This window comes from Balaenoptera acutorostrata, chromosome 12, assembly GCF_949987535.1.
Source record: "Balaenoptera acutorostrata chromosome 12, mBalAcu1.1, whole genome shotgun sequence".
Classification (NCBI taxonomy): domain Eukaryota; kingdom Metazoa; phylum Chordata; class Mammalia; order Artiodactyla; family Balaenopteridae; genus Balaenoptera; species Balaenoptera acutorostrata.
The window spans coordinates 68438591-68456940 of NC_080075.1; the positions used below are offsets into that span (position 1 = coordinate 68438591).

Consider the following 18350-nt stretch of genomic DNA (forward strand, 5'->3'; position numbering starts at 1 on the left):
GCATTGGCAGGCGGATTCTTAACCACTGTGCCACCAGGGAAGTCCTTAGACTCTAATTTTTAATTTGATGTGACAGGAAAGTAAAGATGAGAAATAACTGTTTTGGTTTTAAAAAGCCATGTGTGAATCAAAGTCAGACATTACAGCTCATATTTTAACATGCAGTCAAGCATTACCCACAGGGTAAAAGGGAGTCTGTGAAATAACCACTCCTTCCCTGCCTCGACAATGAGGAAAGGATGAGGCTTCAAAAACAGGTTTAAAAATAGGGTTAAAGTATCATGAACAGCGGTTCCAAGGAGGACACACGTAATTCAGTAATCAAGTTTGAGCATATCTGGTTACAACTTCATTTTTAGCATAGGTAATAAAGCATTAACTTTAACAAGAACATTTAAAAATCTGTTAAATACCTTTATTAAGATAAACGGATCTGAAATCAGGGCAATCATGTGAACACAATTTCGGATGCTGCTAAACAAACATAAATATAACCTTACCTTGTCCTGTAACTACGACAGCTATTCCTTTTTCTAGTTCTTCAATACCTTTCTTATACCATTCCACAGCTTGCTCCTTTTGTCCTACTTTAAAATAGAAATAATTATTTGTATAAATCACAAGTATACCCTAAGAATACACTAAACATTTTCCAAAGCATGCTCTTATTAGGAGATACATGAAAAAAAGAGTTGTGATCAAACAAGTCTGAAAACTGTTACTCTGTGACTTATTAGGACTTTAGCATCTTAATGCATATGTGGCTCTGCAAGAGGGAGATATGGACATCAACGTTTCTCAAAATTTTAGAGCTGTGATTCTTTATTTGTTTATCATCTCATGGTATTGATGCTTATAACCACTGAAATGTTGTATAAGAGAAATAAATATTCAAGATTTTATTTTAAATAAATGGTTTTAAAAATATATACTGTTAGGAAAAATAAATACGATTTCAATAATAGTGAGGAAAAAAGCATTGTTTAATCTAACTGTAGTCAAATATGATGTAATATGTTCATGGGTGCTCCTTTCTAGAGTTAGCTTTTATTTAATAAATGATTGCACCATGAGAACTGGTATATGAGATTACAAGTGTGGCCATTAAGTAACACATTTCTATTTTCTTTGAAACATGACAACGTTTATCCTTCATCTAAAATTCAGCTTTAAAAGGACCTAAAAATTCAGCATAATCAAAATATGTGTAGGATACTTCTTTTAAGTGGTAACAATTATATGCAAATTTCATTGTTTTTAAAAATTAATTTCTTAGTCCTTAGAATCTGCAAAGCCTCATAAGTGACTAATATAGAGATACAGTAAAGCAAAGGTGGAAATCATGCATAAGAACTGTTTTTCATTTTTCCCTACTCATGTCCCTATTTAATCAAACAAAAATTCCCATGCCATTCTTTAATTTGAAATTTCAAAATCAATAAAATATCATGACTCTCTTGATAACATAGAATAGATGAAGTCTTATTATAAACACCACACAACAACTAAGAAATACTGTCCCCTTATGAGTGTGTACCTCCTCCCTACCTTCCTCCACCCCCAAAGTAAATCACTAACTAGATTTAGCCCCTTGGACAGGGTAATTTCTTACTTATTACCCATATAAAATGCCATTAGTATTTTACACAGTGTCTGATCCAGAGTAAGTGCTCAATAAGTACTTGATAATGACACATGAATAAATTATTAAGAATCTGTTGTAAGTCAATTCAAACTATTTGGATGCTTACCTTCTAGTTTTTTATGAAGAAAATATCTGTTTACATGTATTTTTGGTTTTTTAATTTTAAAAAAGGGGTAAATTACAGAAAACAGTAAAATAGCATTTGCATTCTGTGTGGTGGGAATATTGATAACAATGTCGTATTTACTTAAAAATTTAAAAAATGAACTGCAACTTAACAGATACAACAGAAGTTCCTTTTTTGTGCCTCTTCCCATTCTGACGCTCCTTTCCTTCCCAGAAACCACCATCATGAATTGAGTGTCTACCTTACTTGTATATATTTTTCTATTGTTCCTACTTTATATCATTTTATTTTAAAAATTTACATTGCTTTTTAGATCTATGTTGCTATACAGAGATTAGTTCATTCATTTCGACTCTGTATAGTATCCTATACCATCCTACAATTTATTCAACTATCTCCTATTAAAAGATATGTAGGTTGTTTCCAGTTTTTCAATATTTCAAATAATGTTGCAATAAACATTCTTGTACCTGTCCCCCTATGTACATGTGCCAGTTTCTCTTGAGTATATGCTTAAGAAGTAGAATTGATGAGTCATAGTTCATCACATATTCTCCATTTACCAGAAATCAACAAAATGCTTTTTGAGAGTGCTTGTGCCAATTTATACTCCTAACAGCAGTGTATGACAGTTCTCACTGGCAACATCTGAACAAAATCTTTTAAGGCGTTTTACCACATTACAGGGAGGCAAGTGAAATGACTGATTACAAATAAAATCACATGCTCAATAATTACTCTACTACCTAACATTCGTTGGTAACAGGAAGCTGATTTACTGCATTATTTGAATCTCGTTAAGTCAGTGTGACAGTAGAAAATGCATAGATATTTCTTACCTAAAAGTACAAGACCACCAGAGAAAGGATAGACATATAAATCAATGGAACAGAGGGACTTTCCTGGTGGTCCAGTGGTAAAGAATCTGCCTTCCAATGCAGGAGACGTGGGTTTGATCCCTGGTTAGGGAACTAAGATCCCACATGCTGCAGGGCAACTAAGCCTGCACGCCACAACTACTGAGCTCACGTGCCTCAACAAGAGAGCCCGTGTGCCACAAACTACAGAGCCCACGCGCCCTGGAGCCCACGTGCCACAACTAGAGAGAGAAAAAAACCCACACGCCACAACTAGAGAGAAGTCTGAGTGCCACAACGAAAGATCGCACATGCCTCAACGAAGATCCTGCATGCCATAACTAAGACCCGACGTAGCCAAAAACAAAAAAGAAAGAAAGAAAATTAAAAAAAAAAATCAATGGAACAGAAGTCCAGAAATAGACCCCACATATATCATTGATTTGACTTTGACAAAGATGACAAGGTAATTCAATGGAGAAAGAATAGCTTTTTCAAAAAATGATGCTGGAATAACGGACACCCATACACAAAAAAACTTTACATGACATACAAAAATTAACTTGAAATGGATCACAGACCTAAATGTAAAACCTAAAAATATAAAATTTACAGAAGAAAACATAGACAAAATTCTTTGTGATCTTGGCTTAGGCAGATACTTCTTAGAACATAAAAATCACAAACCTTAAGAGGAAAAAAGTGGGACTTCCCTGGTGGCGCAGTGGTTAAGAATCCACCTGCTAATACAGGGGACAGGGGTTTGAGCCCTGGTCTGGGAAGATCCCACATGCTATGGAGCAACTAAGCCCGTGCACCACAACTACGGAGCCTGCACTCCAGAGCCTGTGAGCCACAACTACTGAGCCCACGTGCCACAACTACTGAAGTCCACCCGCCTAGAACCCGTGCTCCGCAACAAGAGAAGGCACGGCAATGAGAAGCCCGTGCACCGCATCAAAGAGTAGCCCCCGCTCACTGCAACTAGAGAAAGCCTGCGCACAGCAACAAAGACCCAACACAGCCAAAAATAAATAAATTAATAAATAAATTTTTAAAAAAGAGGAAAAAATTGATAAACCAGACTTCATAAAAATTAAAAGTTCCTGCTCTTCAAAAGATGGATCTGACAATGTAAAGACAGGCCACAGACTGACTGGGAGAGAATATTTGCAAAACAATATGTCTAATAAAGGTCTTGTAAGCAGAATATATAGAGAACTCTTACAATGATTTTTTTTAAAAGTCATTTAAAAATAGTGTGCAAGAGATCAAAACATACACTTTACCAAAGAAGAGACATAAATGGCAAATAAACACAAGAAAAGATGTTCAACATCATCAGCTGTTAGGGAACTACAAATTAAAACTCCAAGATTTTAATTTTGAATGGAAAAAAGTTACAAGACAAGTCACATTTGCAGGTGTGACTACAAAATGATACAGCCATTTTGGAAGAGTTTGGTAGTTCCTCATGACATTAACATATACTTACCACATGACCCAGCCCTTCTTCTATGTATTTACCCTAAGAAATAAAAACATCAAAGACCTGTACATGAATGTTTACCAGCTTTATTCATAAGAGCTAAAAACTGGAAACAACCCAGATGTCCATCATTTAGTGAACATATTAACAAATTGTGGTACAACCATACATAGACTACTACTCAGCAATAAAAAGAACAAAATACTGATATATGTAGGAATATAGATGAATCTCAAAAACATGCTAAGTGAAAAAAGCCAGACACAAGAGGCTACACACTATATAATGCCATTTACATGACATTCAGTGAAGACAAAACTATAGGGACAAATCAGATTAGTGATTGCCAGAGGCTAAGGGGGAGGCAAAGGGACTGACTACAAAGAGGCACAAGGGAGATTTTGGGGTGATAAAACATTCAATATATTGACTGTGGTGATGGTTTACACAGCTCTTTGTCATAACTCACTGAACTATAGATCCCTAAAGAGGGTAAACTTTACGTAAATTAAACCTCAATAAATCTGATTTTTTAAAAGTGCAATACTCCAACATTTATGTATAAGAACATTTGTTGTGACTTGAATTATAATACCAGAACTAAAATTTTGATTACAAGAGTAAGATTAGAAGAGAAAAACTAGAAAAATATTTTAAAAACATCTGTTTGAAGGGATCAGAGAATTTTCAAAACAGTATGAAAATTACTAAAATTTGGAAGGAGGGACCATTTCACACCCATTAGGGTGGCTGTTTTAAAAAATTACCAAAATATGGAAAAGAGAAAAGCCAACAGAGGTGAGCCTATGACTTGGGGCACTTTTCTGCTTGAAACAATTGTCAATTCTGAATGCAAATGTGACCAAGAAACTAAGCAGAGCTTTCAGCAGACTCATGGGACTAAGTTGACATAAAATGAATTCTAGGGCATGCCAAGGAGAATAAGCGGCAAAGATTCCAAGATTTTGGTTGGGACCCTGCATCACTGAAGAGTTATGAACTAGGCCAGCCTGTACAAGGGCTGACACCCACACTCAAATCACTTCAGTCCCCTAAATTAGGGGAAACTACAAGCCCATAAGCTCCGACGTGATCACCCTTCTGACTAAATTTTTTTTTTTAACTTTTGGCCATGCCATGCAGCTTGTGGGATCTTAGTTCGCCGACCAGGGATTGAACCCAGGCCCTGGCAGTGAGAGAGCCGAGCCCTGACACTGGACCGTCAGGGAATTCCCCCTTTTGACTAAATTATGGCAGAAAAATCAAACCTTACAATGGCGTCCAGCACACAAAAGGCCTTCATGATACTTGAACAGTTCTTAGTTTCCCTTACACATTTCCCTCTTTCCTATATGGGCCCCAACAACATTCAAACTCAACCAACCAGACTACATCAAATCAAGAGAAGTGTGGGATGGCAGAAACTTACAATGGTTGTAGTGGTAGTTGAAATTAATAGCCAATAATGTGAACTACAAGTGAACTACATAATCTAGGACCAACAACAGCCCAAGAGCCAAACAGAGTCAGCTGCCTGTTTTTGTATATAAAGCTTTACTGGATCACACCCCCTATATGAGAGTGTTGAATAGTTTTGAAAGAGCACTTGAAATAATTATTAAATATATACACTAATATGTATAAAATAGATAACTAATAAGAACCTGCTGCATAAAAAAATTAATTAATTAAAATTCAAAATTCCAAAAAAAAGAGAAATATTTATTAAATGGTTCAACAAAAAACCAAGCGAATGCAAAAATGGGCAAAGGACTTGAATAGACATTTTTCCAAAGAAGATATGCAAATAGCCAATAAGCACATGAAAAGATGCTTGATATCATAAGTCATTAGTGAAATGCAAATCAAAACTATGATGCAATACCACTTCACATTAATTAGGATGGCCATTATTTAAAAAAACAGAGACTTCCCTGGCGGTCCAGTGGTTAAGACTCCACGCTTCCAATGCAGGGGCCTCAGGTTCGATCCCTGGTTGGGGAACTAGGATCCCATATGCCGCATGGTGTGGCCAAAAGATGAAAAAATAAAATAAAGTAAAAATAAATAAATATAAATAAAAATAAAACAAGCAAACCTTGAAACTAACAAATGTGAAGAAATTAGAAACCCTTGTGCACTGGTGCTGGGAATGTAAAAATGCAAAGCTGGGGACTTCACTGGTGGTGCAGTGGTTAAGAATCCGCCTGTCAATGCAGGGGACACGGGTTTGAGCCCTGGTCTGGGAAGATCCCATATGCCGCAGAGCAACTAAGCCCTTGAGCCACAACTACTGAGCCTGTACTCTAGAGCCCGTGAGCCACAACCACTGAAGCCCGTGTGCCTAGAGCCCGTGCTCCGCCGCAATAAGAGAAGCCACTGCAATGAGAAGCCCACACACCACAACAAAGAGTAGCCCCCGCTCGCCGCAAGTAGAGAAAGCCCACTCGCGGTAATGAAGACCCAACGCAGCCAAAGATAAAAAAAATTAATTAATTAATTTAAAAAAATATGCTTAAAAAATGCAAAGCTGCTGTGGAAAGCAGTTTGGCAGTCCCTCAAAAAATTAAACATAACAATTACCTTATGATCCAGCAATTCTATTCCTAGGTGGATACTCAAAAGTATTGAAAAAGGAACTCAGAGACTTGTATACCAATGTTTATAGTAGCATTATTAACAACAGATGGAAACAACCCAAATATCCATCAACAGATGAAGGGATAAACAAAACGTGGTATATACATACAATGGAATATTATTCAGCCTCAAAAAGGAATGAAATCTGTTATATGCTACAACAAGGCTGATCAACATTGAAATGCTAAGTGAAATATTAGACACAAAAGGACAGATATTGTATGAGTCCACTTATATGAGGTACCCAGAATATGCAAATTCATAGAGACAGAAAGCAGAACAGAGGTTATAAGGGACTGGGAGGAGGGGAGTACAGAGAAGAGGAAATGGGGAGTTATTGTTTAATGGATACAGAGTTGCTGTTTGGGATGATGAAAAGCTCCAGAAATGGATAGTGGTGATGGTTACACAGTACTGTGAATGTATTTAATGCCAATGATTTGCATACTTTAATTGACTAAAATGACAAATTTTGTTATCTATCTTTTACTACAATTAAAAAAATTACTAAATGACCCATTATAGGCAGTTTGCTGCTCCCTGGTATACAGCAATGAAAATGAACAATTATTGCCACAAGTAACCTAAAGGATTAATCTGACAAGCATAATGTTGAGCAAAAGGAGCCATACATAAAAAGAACACACACTGTATGATTTCACTGATAAAGCTCAAGATCAGGCAAAGTTGATTTATGGTATAAGAAGTTAGGAATTGAAGATACCTTTGTGAAGGGTGGGGAAAGGTAGTGAGCAGAAGGGAGGATGAGAAAGGCAGGCTTCTGGAGTAATATTCTATTTCTTGACCTGGTGGGGTTTCAAACTGCTGTGCTCAGTTTAATAATTCATTAAGCAACACACTAACTGTACACTTTATGTATACTTTAATAAAAGTGTACTTAAAAACTGAAAAAAATAGAGGAGGAAGATTAAATATATTGAAACGGAAAGTGAGTCCCCATACATTAAGTGAAAAAGGTTACAGATCAATTTCTATGTAACATGGTTCTTTTCCTCTAATGAATATTTATGTTTATGTAACTAGACAAAATCAGGAAACTTATCAGTAATCATCTCCCTAAGGATAAGATTACAGAAGATTTTCACTTTCTATATTTGTGCATTATTTTAATTTTTGAGTTGTGTTACTGTACAAGCAAAAAAAATACTGATGTTATCCATCTTTAAATAAAGATAATAATAGTGGAGGGACTTCCCTGGTGGTCCAGTGGTTAAGAATCCGCCTTCCAGTGCAAGGGACACGGGTTCAATCCCTGGTCAGGGAACTAAAATCCCACATGCCGCGGGGCAACTAAGCCCGCGTGTGCAACTACTGAGCCCGTGCGCCACAACTAGAGAAGACTGAATGCCACAACAAAGAGCCCATGCGTGGAAACAAAAGATCCCACATGCCACAATGAAGATCCCGTGTGCTGCAGCTAAGACCCAACGCAGCCAAATTAATTAATTAATTAATTTTAAAAAAAGTAGGGCTTCCCTGGTGGCGCAGTGGTTGCGAGTCTGCCTGCCAATGCAGGGGACGCGGGTTCGAGCCCTGGTTTGGGAGGATCCCGCGTGCCGCGGAGCGGCTGGGCCCGTGAGCCACAAATACTGAGCCTTGCGCATCTGGAGCCTGTGCTCCTCAGCAGGAGAGGCCGTGATAGTGAGAGGCCCGCGCAAACTGGGCCCGTGAGCCACAAATACTGAGCCTGCGTGTCTGGAGCCTGTGCTCCGCAGCAGGAGAGGCCGTGATGGTGAGAGGCCCGCGCACCGTGATGAGGAGTGGACCCCGCTTGCCGCAACTGGAGAAAGCCCTTGCACAGAAACGAAGACCGAACACAGCCAAAAATAAATAAATTAATTAATTAGTTTAAAAAAAAAAAAAAAAGTAAATCTATATTCTGTTTAAAAAAAAAAGAATAGCGGACTAATTTGTGAATCATCAACTGCATCTTTCCACTCACATGTTAGTGGTACCCAGATTGCCACAAGAAGGGTCAAAACATGAGTAGTTTGGGCAGCGAGAGAGGATGTCAGTTTGCAAATATGTGAGTTAGAAGACAGAGATTTAAGTCCTTGCTCCATCATTTAATAGCTGTATGACTTTGGGAAAGTCTGGCAATCTCTCTGAGTTTTAGTCTCCTTAGCTAAAAACAAGATGACATTTCTTTTATCTCATGAGTTGTGGCAAAGATCAAATGAAATAGGGCATGGGATAATACTTTAATAAAGAGGTATGTAAAAAGTTACCTTTATCATACTTAGTAAATTTGTTGATAAATATAAATCCTTCTACTCCAGAACTGTATGCACTGTTGTATTTTAGCTCATAAAGCCCACTGCTTTTAACTTATCTATTTAGTCCTTCTTAAGCATCATTCTACAAACAATTCCAGGGAGTAAGTACATCCATTTTCCTACACAATTTTTTGCTAGCAACTTGCAAGTGTCACATTAGCGGAATAACGGGTATCTAAATTACAGTAGATTTTTTAAAAATTTTTATTTATTTATTTATTTATTTTTGGCTGTGTTGGGTCCTCGTTTCTGTGCGAGGGCTTTCTCTAGTTGTGGCAAGCGGGGGCCACTCTTCATCGCGGTGCGCAGGCCTCTCACTATCGCGGCCTCTCTTGTTGTGAAGCACAGGCTCCAGTTGCGCAGGCTCAGTAGTTGTGGCTCACGGGCTTAGCCGCTCCGCCGCATGTGGGATCCTCCCAGACCAGGGCTCGAACCTGTGTTCCCTGCACTGGCAGGCAGATTCTCAACCACTGCGCCACCAGGGAAGCCCTCTTACAGTAGATTTTAATGTGTGCTAATCCACAATAAACCACAGAGACCATGAAGCATCAGACTAACAGCCCCCTGATTAATTCTCTCATAGTTCACTATCACAGAAAGGATCCTTTCTACTCTGTTTTAAGTCAGCAAAAAAAGGCCATATTTGCTTTCATGTTCAACCATCAAGGTTTATTTCTGAAGTTAAGATTTATTTCTTCCCATTTAATTGGAAAGGTTTTGAATCCCATGTAAAGGAATCATTACAGTTTTGGACATTTTCTTTAAACCTTAAGAATTTCAATCAATTTATCTTCTTTAAAAGTCTTTTTTATTTACTATGGATGGTAGGTAATTTTAATTTTCTTCTGTGCATTTTTGGTATTTTCCAATTCTCTATCAAGAGCTTGCATTCATACATGAGTACATACATGAGAATAAAAAATCATTTAATCTCTTTTGTAATAAAAAACTAGGATACTAAGTGACGCTAAGGGGAGACTTCCATCTGTTTTTTCTGAACTAAGGGTCACAATTAGCAAAAATATTTGTATATCACTCTTCAGATAATTCGCCTTCTTCCCCAAATGTCACTTAGACTGCTGCTGTTTCATAAAAAGAGTAGTAAAAACTAGGTAACAAGGTTTAACAATGTTCTTCTAACATAACCTCTAGAGGCTGTAACCTTAAAAGAACCGTAAAATTAATAACAATAGTTCCGGGACTTCCCTGGTGGCGCAGTGGTTAAGAATCCGCCTGCCAATGCAGGGGACACGGGTTCGAGCCCTGGTCCGGGGAGATCCCACATGCTGCGGAGCAACTAAGCCCGTGCGCCACAACTACTGAGCCTGTGCTCTAGAGCCCGTGAGCCACAACTACTCTGCTCTCGTGCCACAACTACAACTACTGAAGCCCATGCGTCTAGAGCCCGTGCTCCACAACAAGAAGCCACCGCAATGAGAAGCCCCTGCACCGCAACGAAGAGTAGCCCCCGCCTGCCGCAACTAGAGAAAGCCCGTGCACAGCAACGAAGACCCAGCGCAGCCAAAAATAAGTAAATTAAATAAATAAAATTTTAAAAAAGTTTGTAAAATAAATAAATAAATAAATAACAATAGTTCCCATTTTCTGAGGACCTACTATGTGCAGACACTAAGTATTTTACAAACATTATCTCAGTGTAATAATAAGTAACTTGCCCAAGATCCTGTGGAGCCAGAATTCAAATGTCAATTTGGATAAGAGGCACTGCAATTTAAAAAGGATAAAATTAGATTCTCAAACCTGAGATAAAGAAAAGCAGCCCCTGACATCCAGGAGCTGGTACCGTCAACTAAGCCTTGGTGTAACAAGGATATGACCTGACATTACAACTAAGCCTTGGTGTTCTATTGAGTATAAACAATTCCACAGAACAACAACATCAGACAAGGTCACTCTGTGATCATGATGGATGAAGACAAAAATGAGACCACTCTACAATCATGTCTAAACACAGACAAAATGTGAACATTGGCCAAGCCATGAAACACCAAACATCCCCCTCTTCGGGCTAATGACTGCTTCTTAACCAACTGCAGCTTCATCCTCATTCCAGTCTTCTCTCTTTCTGGGTTAGATTAAAGATACTTAGTCACAGAATTATCCCCAATTCCTGAAAACATCCCATCCAGAGCAAAACCCTGCTTCCTTAAATCCTCCTTAAAATCACCTAATACAAGTCCAAATTCTATAAGTTCTTTTTAGCCTTTTTCTGAGATACACCATGGCTCGCCATGGTGTGTGTTCTCTTAGTTACAATAAGTAATAAATCCCACTTGTTCAGCCACAGATGGGTGTTCTAATGAAAGCTCACTGAAAGGAACTGACAAAATCCACTTAAGAACAACAACTAATTCTCTCCCTCTCTACTGCAGCATAAAATATCTGCAAAAGAACAGAAAGATATGTGAATAAGTATAACATGTCTATGCTATACCTATATAGCTGTAAAACACTTACTAGTCCCAAGAAAATTGTGGATTTTGACATTTTTCTTTCCTCACTACCAGAATGAACCACTGAGATGTGAGTGTGCTCAAAGATGTTTTATTCTATAGGATGTCTAGCATGAGCATTTGTTAATAATTCACAAAGCAAGAGAAAAAAAGGCTAGGTCACTGATTAATACCTTCACTGATCTTATACAGGTCAAGAGAGTGGAAAACGAGTAGAAAAGTAGAGAATCTACACTTTGCCATAACTGAAAAATCCAACTACTATTGGGTAGAGCACAGAGAATAAGATAGTGGAAAAGAGGCAGGAAGGGTTAGGGAAGATCCTTCTTCAATAACTTAATATCCGTTTACTGACTATCCCTTAATTGTCATCAGGATGACTAATAATAATCTTAGGAATCTAGTTACCAGGTGAGTTTTATACGGTTCAACTGTATTCTGTATTAGGAAGAATATAAACTGCAATAAAAATCAGCTAAAAACAGAACAAGGAATGAAGTTCGTAAAAGTGGCTGCCTTTTTGTCTCTTTAGTGCAAATGCCACCAAATATTCTTGAAGAGAAATATAAAGTGTTTATTGTTTATTTAATAAAAAATAATGTTATTCTCTGGGAAAAGTATATCATCAGAATGTCCATCCATCAGAATAATTCTTTTCTTGTTCTAATCATTTAAAGCAGAAATTAGGCACAAGAAAATTGTCTGAAATCAATCCTTTCAAAATGGTATCTAGTAGTTTTTAGGAATAAAAGAAAGTATACCAAATCTGATACTTCTGATTTCTAATCTCTAGTTCACCTTCTGAAAATAGATGTGGATAAGCAAGTATTTTGTGTGTTTTAAATAAAGTACTACATTGGATTATATGAAATCATAGTACATGGTAATTAATTTTTAAAAAAACCTTCCGTTTTAAATATAAACTGATTAGGAATAAATAAAAAAGGATTTTATTTAGATAACTTCTATCCTTGATGCCAGATGCTGCAGCCCTATCTTATCCTGAGAAACTGGCTCTCTCTCTTTCATACAATACATTGGGCCCTTACTGTCTGTCAAGTCCTACACACTTGAGGTAACTGAGCCACACCTGAAGAACCTGCACCACTGTATTACTCAGGAGACCCCAGGCTTGTCTACCAGCAGGAGCCACCCAAAGCACGTTAGGTCATGTTCTGGTTAATCCAAAGAACCACTATTACAACCTTCTCTTCTCCCCCAAGTATTCCACGGGGCCCTTGGAATTACAAAACAGAGAACCTGCTTCATATAAAACAAACAGGGGCTTCCCTGGTGGCGCAGTGGTTAAGAATCCGCCTGCCAATGCAGGGGACACGGGTTCGAGCCCTGGTCCGGGAAGATCCCACATGACGTGGAGCAACTAAGCCCGTACGCCACAACTACTGAGCCTGCGCTCTAGAGCCCATGCACCTAGAGCCCATGCTCTGCAACAAGAGAAGGCACCGCAACGAGAAGCCCGCGCACCACAACAAAGAGTAGCCCCGGCTCGCCGCAACTAGAGAAAGCCCACACGCAGACAAAAATAAATAAATTTATTTTTTTAAAAAATAGCTTGGTTTCAGATAAATTTAGGCCTTTATGAAAGTTCAGTGTCAAAGTTGAGTATGCCATAAAAAAGAATAAAACTCAAAACAAACAGCCACCTTATAAACCACATTTATGTATTACCTTGTTAAAATAAGATTTAATTTGGCCTTTATTATTTGAAGGCACCAAATGTGTCAATTAACTAATATCACTACAGTCTGAAATAGCCCACTTCACCTGATGAAATAAAGTGGCTTTCAGTATATTTAGAAGCTAGGTCAAGTTTTTAATGGAAAGGGATTGCACGACATTACTAGCCCCTTAAAGGTTTAGGGGCTAACTACAGAGTTAGGAAACCTTTGAACACTATCTGATTCATTTCAATTTGTTCATATATATTTTGATGCAGTAGGAAAGAGGGAGAATAAAATTCTCCTGAAATTAAGTTCTGTATTGCCAAGGATGGCTGAGAGGCAAATAGACTTCAAATGTGAACTCTGGCAACCACTTAATTAAAGGTAAAGTAAAAAAATTTTCAATATGCTAAAGGAAAAATTTGAGATAGAAGAGAACCACGACAATGTAAACTCAGTTTTACTTTACTGTTAAAGGAAAATTAATATAACTAATTTGTTTTGGTTTGAACTAATTTATTTTGTCGTATAATGCATCAGTTGTAGAACTCAAACTAGAGTTATCATTGCCTGTTCTGATGTCCACTTTATAAACTAACTGTATAAATAAAGCAAAACCTTTGAACAGAAACATTATCAGCTGAGAGTGAAATATGCGGTACAGAGATTGCTGAAAATATTTACACTTAAATATTTTAAGAGGAATTAAATATAATAGAGGTATATATGTGATACCCAAAGATAAGTCACCAGCATGAAGCCCAAGGTCTGAATTCCACTTCCATTACTTACCCTTCACATGGAACTGATTTCTCTTTAAATCTAAGAGTGCAGGATCCTTTTTTTTAATACCTAAGTTTTCCTTGACCTCTTATGCTACCTCCCAACTCCCATCACCCAGTGTTAACAAAATATCCTTGTATTTACTGGAATTGATCTACCCTTAAATATATTCCCTCTATTCTAAAACAACTTTTGACCTAGATTAGTAAACTTCAAAGGACTCTATTATAATAAAATAGTGCAATAAAACAGTGCTTCTCTAGGAAGCGATAATGGTATGCTTCTTCATCCTCCCTAGGAGATCGTGGATGCTTGCTCCTTAGAGATAAAAAATGAAGCAATAGGGAGTTCCCTGGTGGCGCAGTGGTTAAGAATCCGCCTGCCAATGCCCGGGACACGGGTTTGAGCCCTGGTCCAGGAAGATTCCCACATGCCGCGGAGCAACTAAGCCCGTGCACCACAACTACTGAGCCTGCAAGCCAAAACTACTGAAGCCCCCACGCCTGAAGGCTGTGCTCCGCAACAAGAGAAGCCACTGCAATGAGAAGCCTGTGCACCTCAACGAAGAGCAGCCCCCACTCACCACAACTAGAAAAAGCCCACACGCAGCAACGAAGACCCAACGCAGACAAAAATAAATAAATAAATATTTTAAATATATATTAAAAAAAAAGAATGAAGCGATTAAAACCTTCCCTCCCAAAACACATGGTATTCTTCTCTTAAATGTGCCTTTTTTTTTTAAATAAATTTATTTATTTATTTGTTTTTATTTTTGGCTGTATTAGGTCTTCGTTGCTGCGCATGGGCTTTCTCTAGTTGAGGCAAGTGGGGGCTACTCTTCGTTGTGGTGCGCAGGCTTCTCATTGTCGTGGCTTCTCTTGTTGCAGAGCATGGGCTCTAGAGCGCAGGCTTAGTAGTTGTGGCGCATGGGCTTAGTTGCTCCGCAGCCTGTGGGATCTTCCCAGGCCAGGGATTGAACCCACGTCCCCAGAATTGGCAGGCGGATTCTTAACCACTGCGCCACCAGGGAAGCCCCAAGCCTCCTTTCTTCAACGTTCTTAACCTCCACTCTGTCCTTACACTCCAAAACCCATGAATACCTGCCTCCTTCCTTATATCCTACTTCTCAGTCCAAGGCCTCACAAAGGAAATAAGTTTCAACAAAACTGAAATTCTAGAACAGTTTCTGGAGTTGGTAGTGGAGACACTACAAATGAACTGCAGATTGCTTTTTTTTTTTAAACTAATGGACAACGAAAATGAATAGTTAGAGGGAAAAGAAGATCTCAGCATACTGGAGTTGGGACGAAAGGAGGGATTTTCAAAATGCTATAAGACTCCTTCTAACTCCATTTATCATCTTCCATAAAAAATTTGGCATTAGCAATTAGCATAGGCTTGGAATGACCTGTTTTAATCTTTTGAGCCTCAGTTTGTTCATCTGTAAAATGCTGATACTAACAGTACCTTCACCTCACAGGGTAATTGTGAGGACTAAACAGATAACACATGCAAAGCTAAGAGCACACAGTGCCTAGCCTATAGAAAGACTAAAAAACATTAGCTTAAAAGAAATCTGAAGGATGTAGTACCCTTGCTTTCATTCAGAAATAGAAATCTTTAAATTTTATTGTAAAATGGTATTATAAATTAGTCCTATTCACTCAAGTTCTTTAAAATTTATTTATTAATTTATTTATTTTTGGCTGCATTGAGTCTTCTTCATTGCTGAGAGCGTGGCCTTCTCATTGCAGTGGCTTCTTTTGTTGTGGAGCACCGGCTCTAGGCGCGCAGGCTTCAGTAGTTGTGGCTTGCAGGCTCTAGAGCGCAGGCTCAGTAGTTGTGGGGCACGGGCTTAGTTGCTCCACGGCATGTGGGATCTTCCCGGACCAGGGATCAAATCCGTGTCCCCTGCGTTGGCAGGCGGATTCTTAACCACTGCCCCACCAGGGAAGTCCTCACTCAATATTTCAATTTAAAAATTTAGAGGTTACCTTGGAATACTTACTTAGATGAGATCAAATTAACCAGGAGCAAAAGTTTTGTACTAAAATAGAACTTTATTGAAAAATACTTAGAAGTCATTACATTGATAAAAATGACTGTTATGAAACTTTTAAAAATAGTGCAAATTCAGCTGTAATCATATGCAGCTGTTCCTTTCAAAACTGAGTCACCATTTGTTCTTTTTTTCTGACACTACAGTACTCTGCTTTCACTAAAAGCCTATAACAAGGCACAGCTTCTTCGATATCAAAACCTTTTGGAAAACCTGGCTCAGAGGAAGCCACTCACTGTTTATAGCGCTAGAAAGGATCTGTGTGGTCACTCTAGGACAACTGTCACTGTCACCAGCACGTCTGGGTGTCTCATAGGGACTTGGGTCATGCAGAAGTGTAGGTGTAGGCTAGTGTCTGAAACAAAGTCACCGGCTAGGGTGCCTGAGAGGAGAGAGGTGTTTAACTGAGAATCGTGGAGGACGAGGGTCTAACCCGAGGAAGCAGTCTCGCCGGGCAGATCAATTACGGGGGAGCACCGCCGGCTCCCGCAGGAAAGGGACGCAGGTGTTGCCCTCCCTCGGCGACCCCACCGCTTTCTTCCCGGCGCCGCCGCCCTCTCCCCCCAGGCCCCCAGTTACCTTTCTCGTCCTCATCGATGCGCAGAGCAACGGAGATGTACTCGAAGGCCTGCTTGTGGAAGGCTCGGACGCGTTCGGCCTCCCCGCCTGGCACTGGCGCCGGGGGCGAGGCCGAGGCCGGCGCCGGCGCGGTCCCGGAGCTCCTCTTGGCGGCCATGAGGGCGCGGGAGAAGCGCTGGCAGAGCCACACGAAGAGGAGCCCCAGGTGGAAGGCGACCAAACGCAGCAGCGCGAAGCCTACGAACAGCGGGTAGGAGAAGTAGTACAGGTTCCGCTTATGCGGCGATTGGGGCGGAGGGGCCGGCCTGGGGGCGGGGCGGGAGGGGGCCAGGCAGTGGGGCGGAGGCCTGGGAGGCACCGGGCTGCTGGGGCCGCCGAGGCCTTTCTTCTTTCCTCGTCCACCCGGAGAATTCATTCACAGCTCCCACTGCCGCCGCCGCCATAACCCGCCTCCCGCAGACCGACGGCAGCCAAGCGACGGCGGCGGCCACTGGGACGGCAAGGGCCACAGACCCTTACGCGCCCGCCGGTCCCAGGAGCTCGGCACCCCGGCGCGCTGCTCTCCAGCCCCGCCCCTTTCTCCTTGCTCGGCCAGGAGCACAACCCCTTCTCCTCCTCCTGCGGTCGGTAACTCCTGCCCCTCCTCTCTGTCCTCTCAGCCGCTTGGTAGCTCAGAACCGCGGCCGGGCGCGCACGCGTACGCGCACGCCCTCCCGAGTCTTTCTCAGGCGCGTGCGCGCACGCCGCCGTCTTTGTTGCCCTGAGCTCTTAGTGCGCGTGTGCGGCGCCCGCCACTCGGTTCGTTCCCCGCGGAACTACATTTCCCAGTGCAGTTTGGCTTACGTCTGCCTTAGGGACCGGTCGCTCAGTCGACTTCGCTGACCCTGGGAGCTCTTTAGCAGGGAACTTAGGCTGTCAACTCACTGGAGGGACCGCTGCAGCTTGGGGTCGCTCGGCTACTTCTCAGGGTCATCGTACGGTGTCATAGTTTTCTTATATTTCTTTCAGCATTTTCTGCCAGTCTTCCGCAAAGGATGGTTGATCTGAGTTCCATCACAGAAGTAATGGGTCCCAATCTAGTAATTATTATGAGAGGACAGCGGTTGTAGAGGCGTACAAAAACTTAAGGTCACCGAAAACGAAACTGTTAGCTCATTGTGATGAAATCATCAGTTCCAGAGATTTAATTAAATTAGTACGTGTTTACATGTCTAATCTGAAGAACTAATGTTTGAATAAGGGAATCCTTAGGTTTTGCTCAGTAATTACATACTTCCTGAGCAATTCAGACTGGGCCTTTTTTTTTTTTTTTTTAATTCTACTCGACTTCGCTTCCTGTATTCTCATGAGCTGCAAGCACAGAACCCTGCTTCCCAGATCACAGAGGTGGAAGCACTAGGTTAACCATACTCTCCTAGAAACTGGAATCTTGGATGGAAACACACTGGGGTAGACGATAGTAAGAACTGAGTGTTCTAAAGAGCTGCTCTATCAGTTTATTTCATTGAGATCCCCAGAACTACCAGGTTCCTGGACTGGTCACTTACTTGATAACCTATCCCAAAACTATTCAGTCTATTTCTCTATTTTTCTGCTTCTGTTTCTCCTTCCCTTCTTCTCTCTTTTTCTCCCTCCTACTATCTCCCTATCTTTTTCTCTCTCTTCTCTTTCTCTTTTTACTTGGAATAGCCGTAATTGTTTCTTGTTGCCCAAAA

At 40.3% G+C, this 18350-nt stretch overlaps 1 protein-coding gene across 5 annotated transcripts in view; it reads right to left on the reverse strand.

Moving 5' to 3' along the window:
- Positions 1-17316, reverse strand: part of SPAST (spastin) — a 53055-nt gene extending 35739 nt beyond the window's left edge. For 2 of the 5 annotated variants that reach the window (XM_057557772.1, XM_057557774.1), the window contains exons 1-2: positions 16636-17316; positions 501-587 (exon numbers count right to left, since the gene is read on the reverse strand). In XM_057557772.1, coding sequence (XP_057413755.1) covers positions 501-587; positions 16636-17050 — 502 coding nt within the window. In that variant the 5' untranslated portion in view covers positions 17051-17316. The remainder of the gene's footprint in view (positions 1-500; positions 588-16635) is intronic. The other 3 variants (XM_057557773.1, XM_057557771.1, XM_007191382.2) reach the window with 3 other exon arrangements.
- Between the last annotated feature and the right edge of the window lie 1034 nt (positions 17317-18350).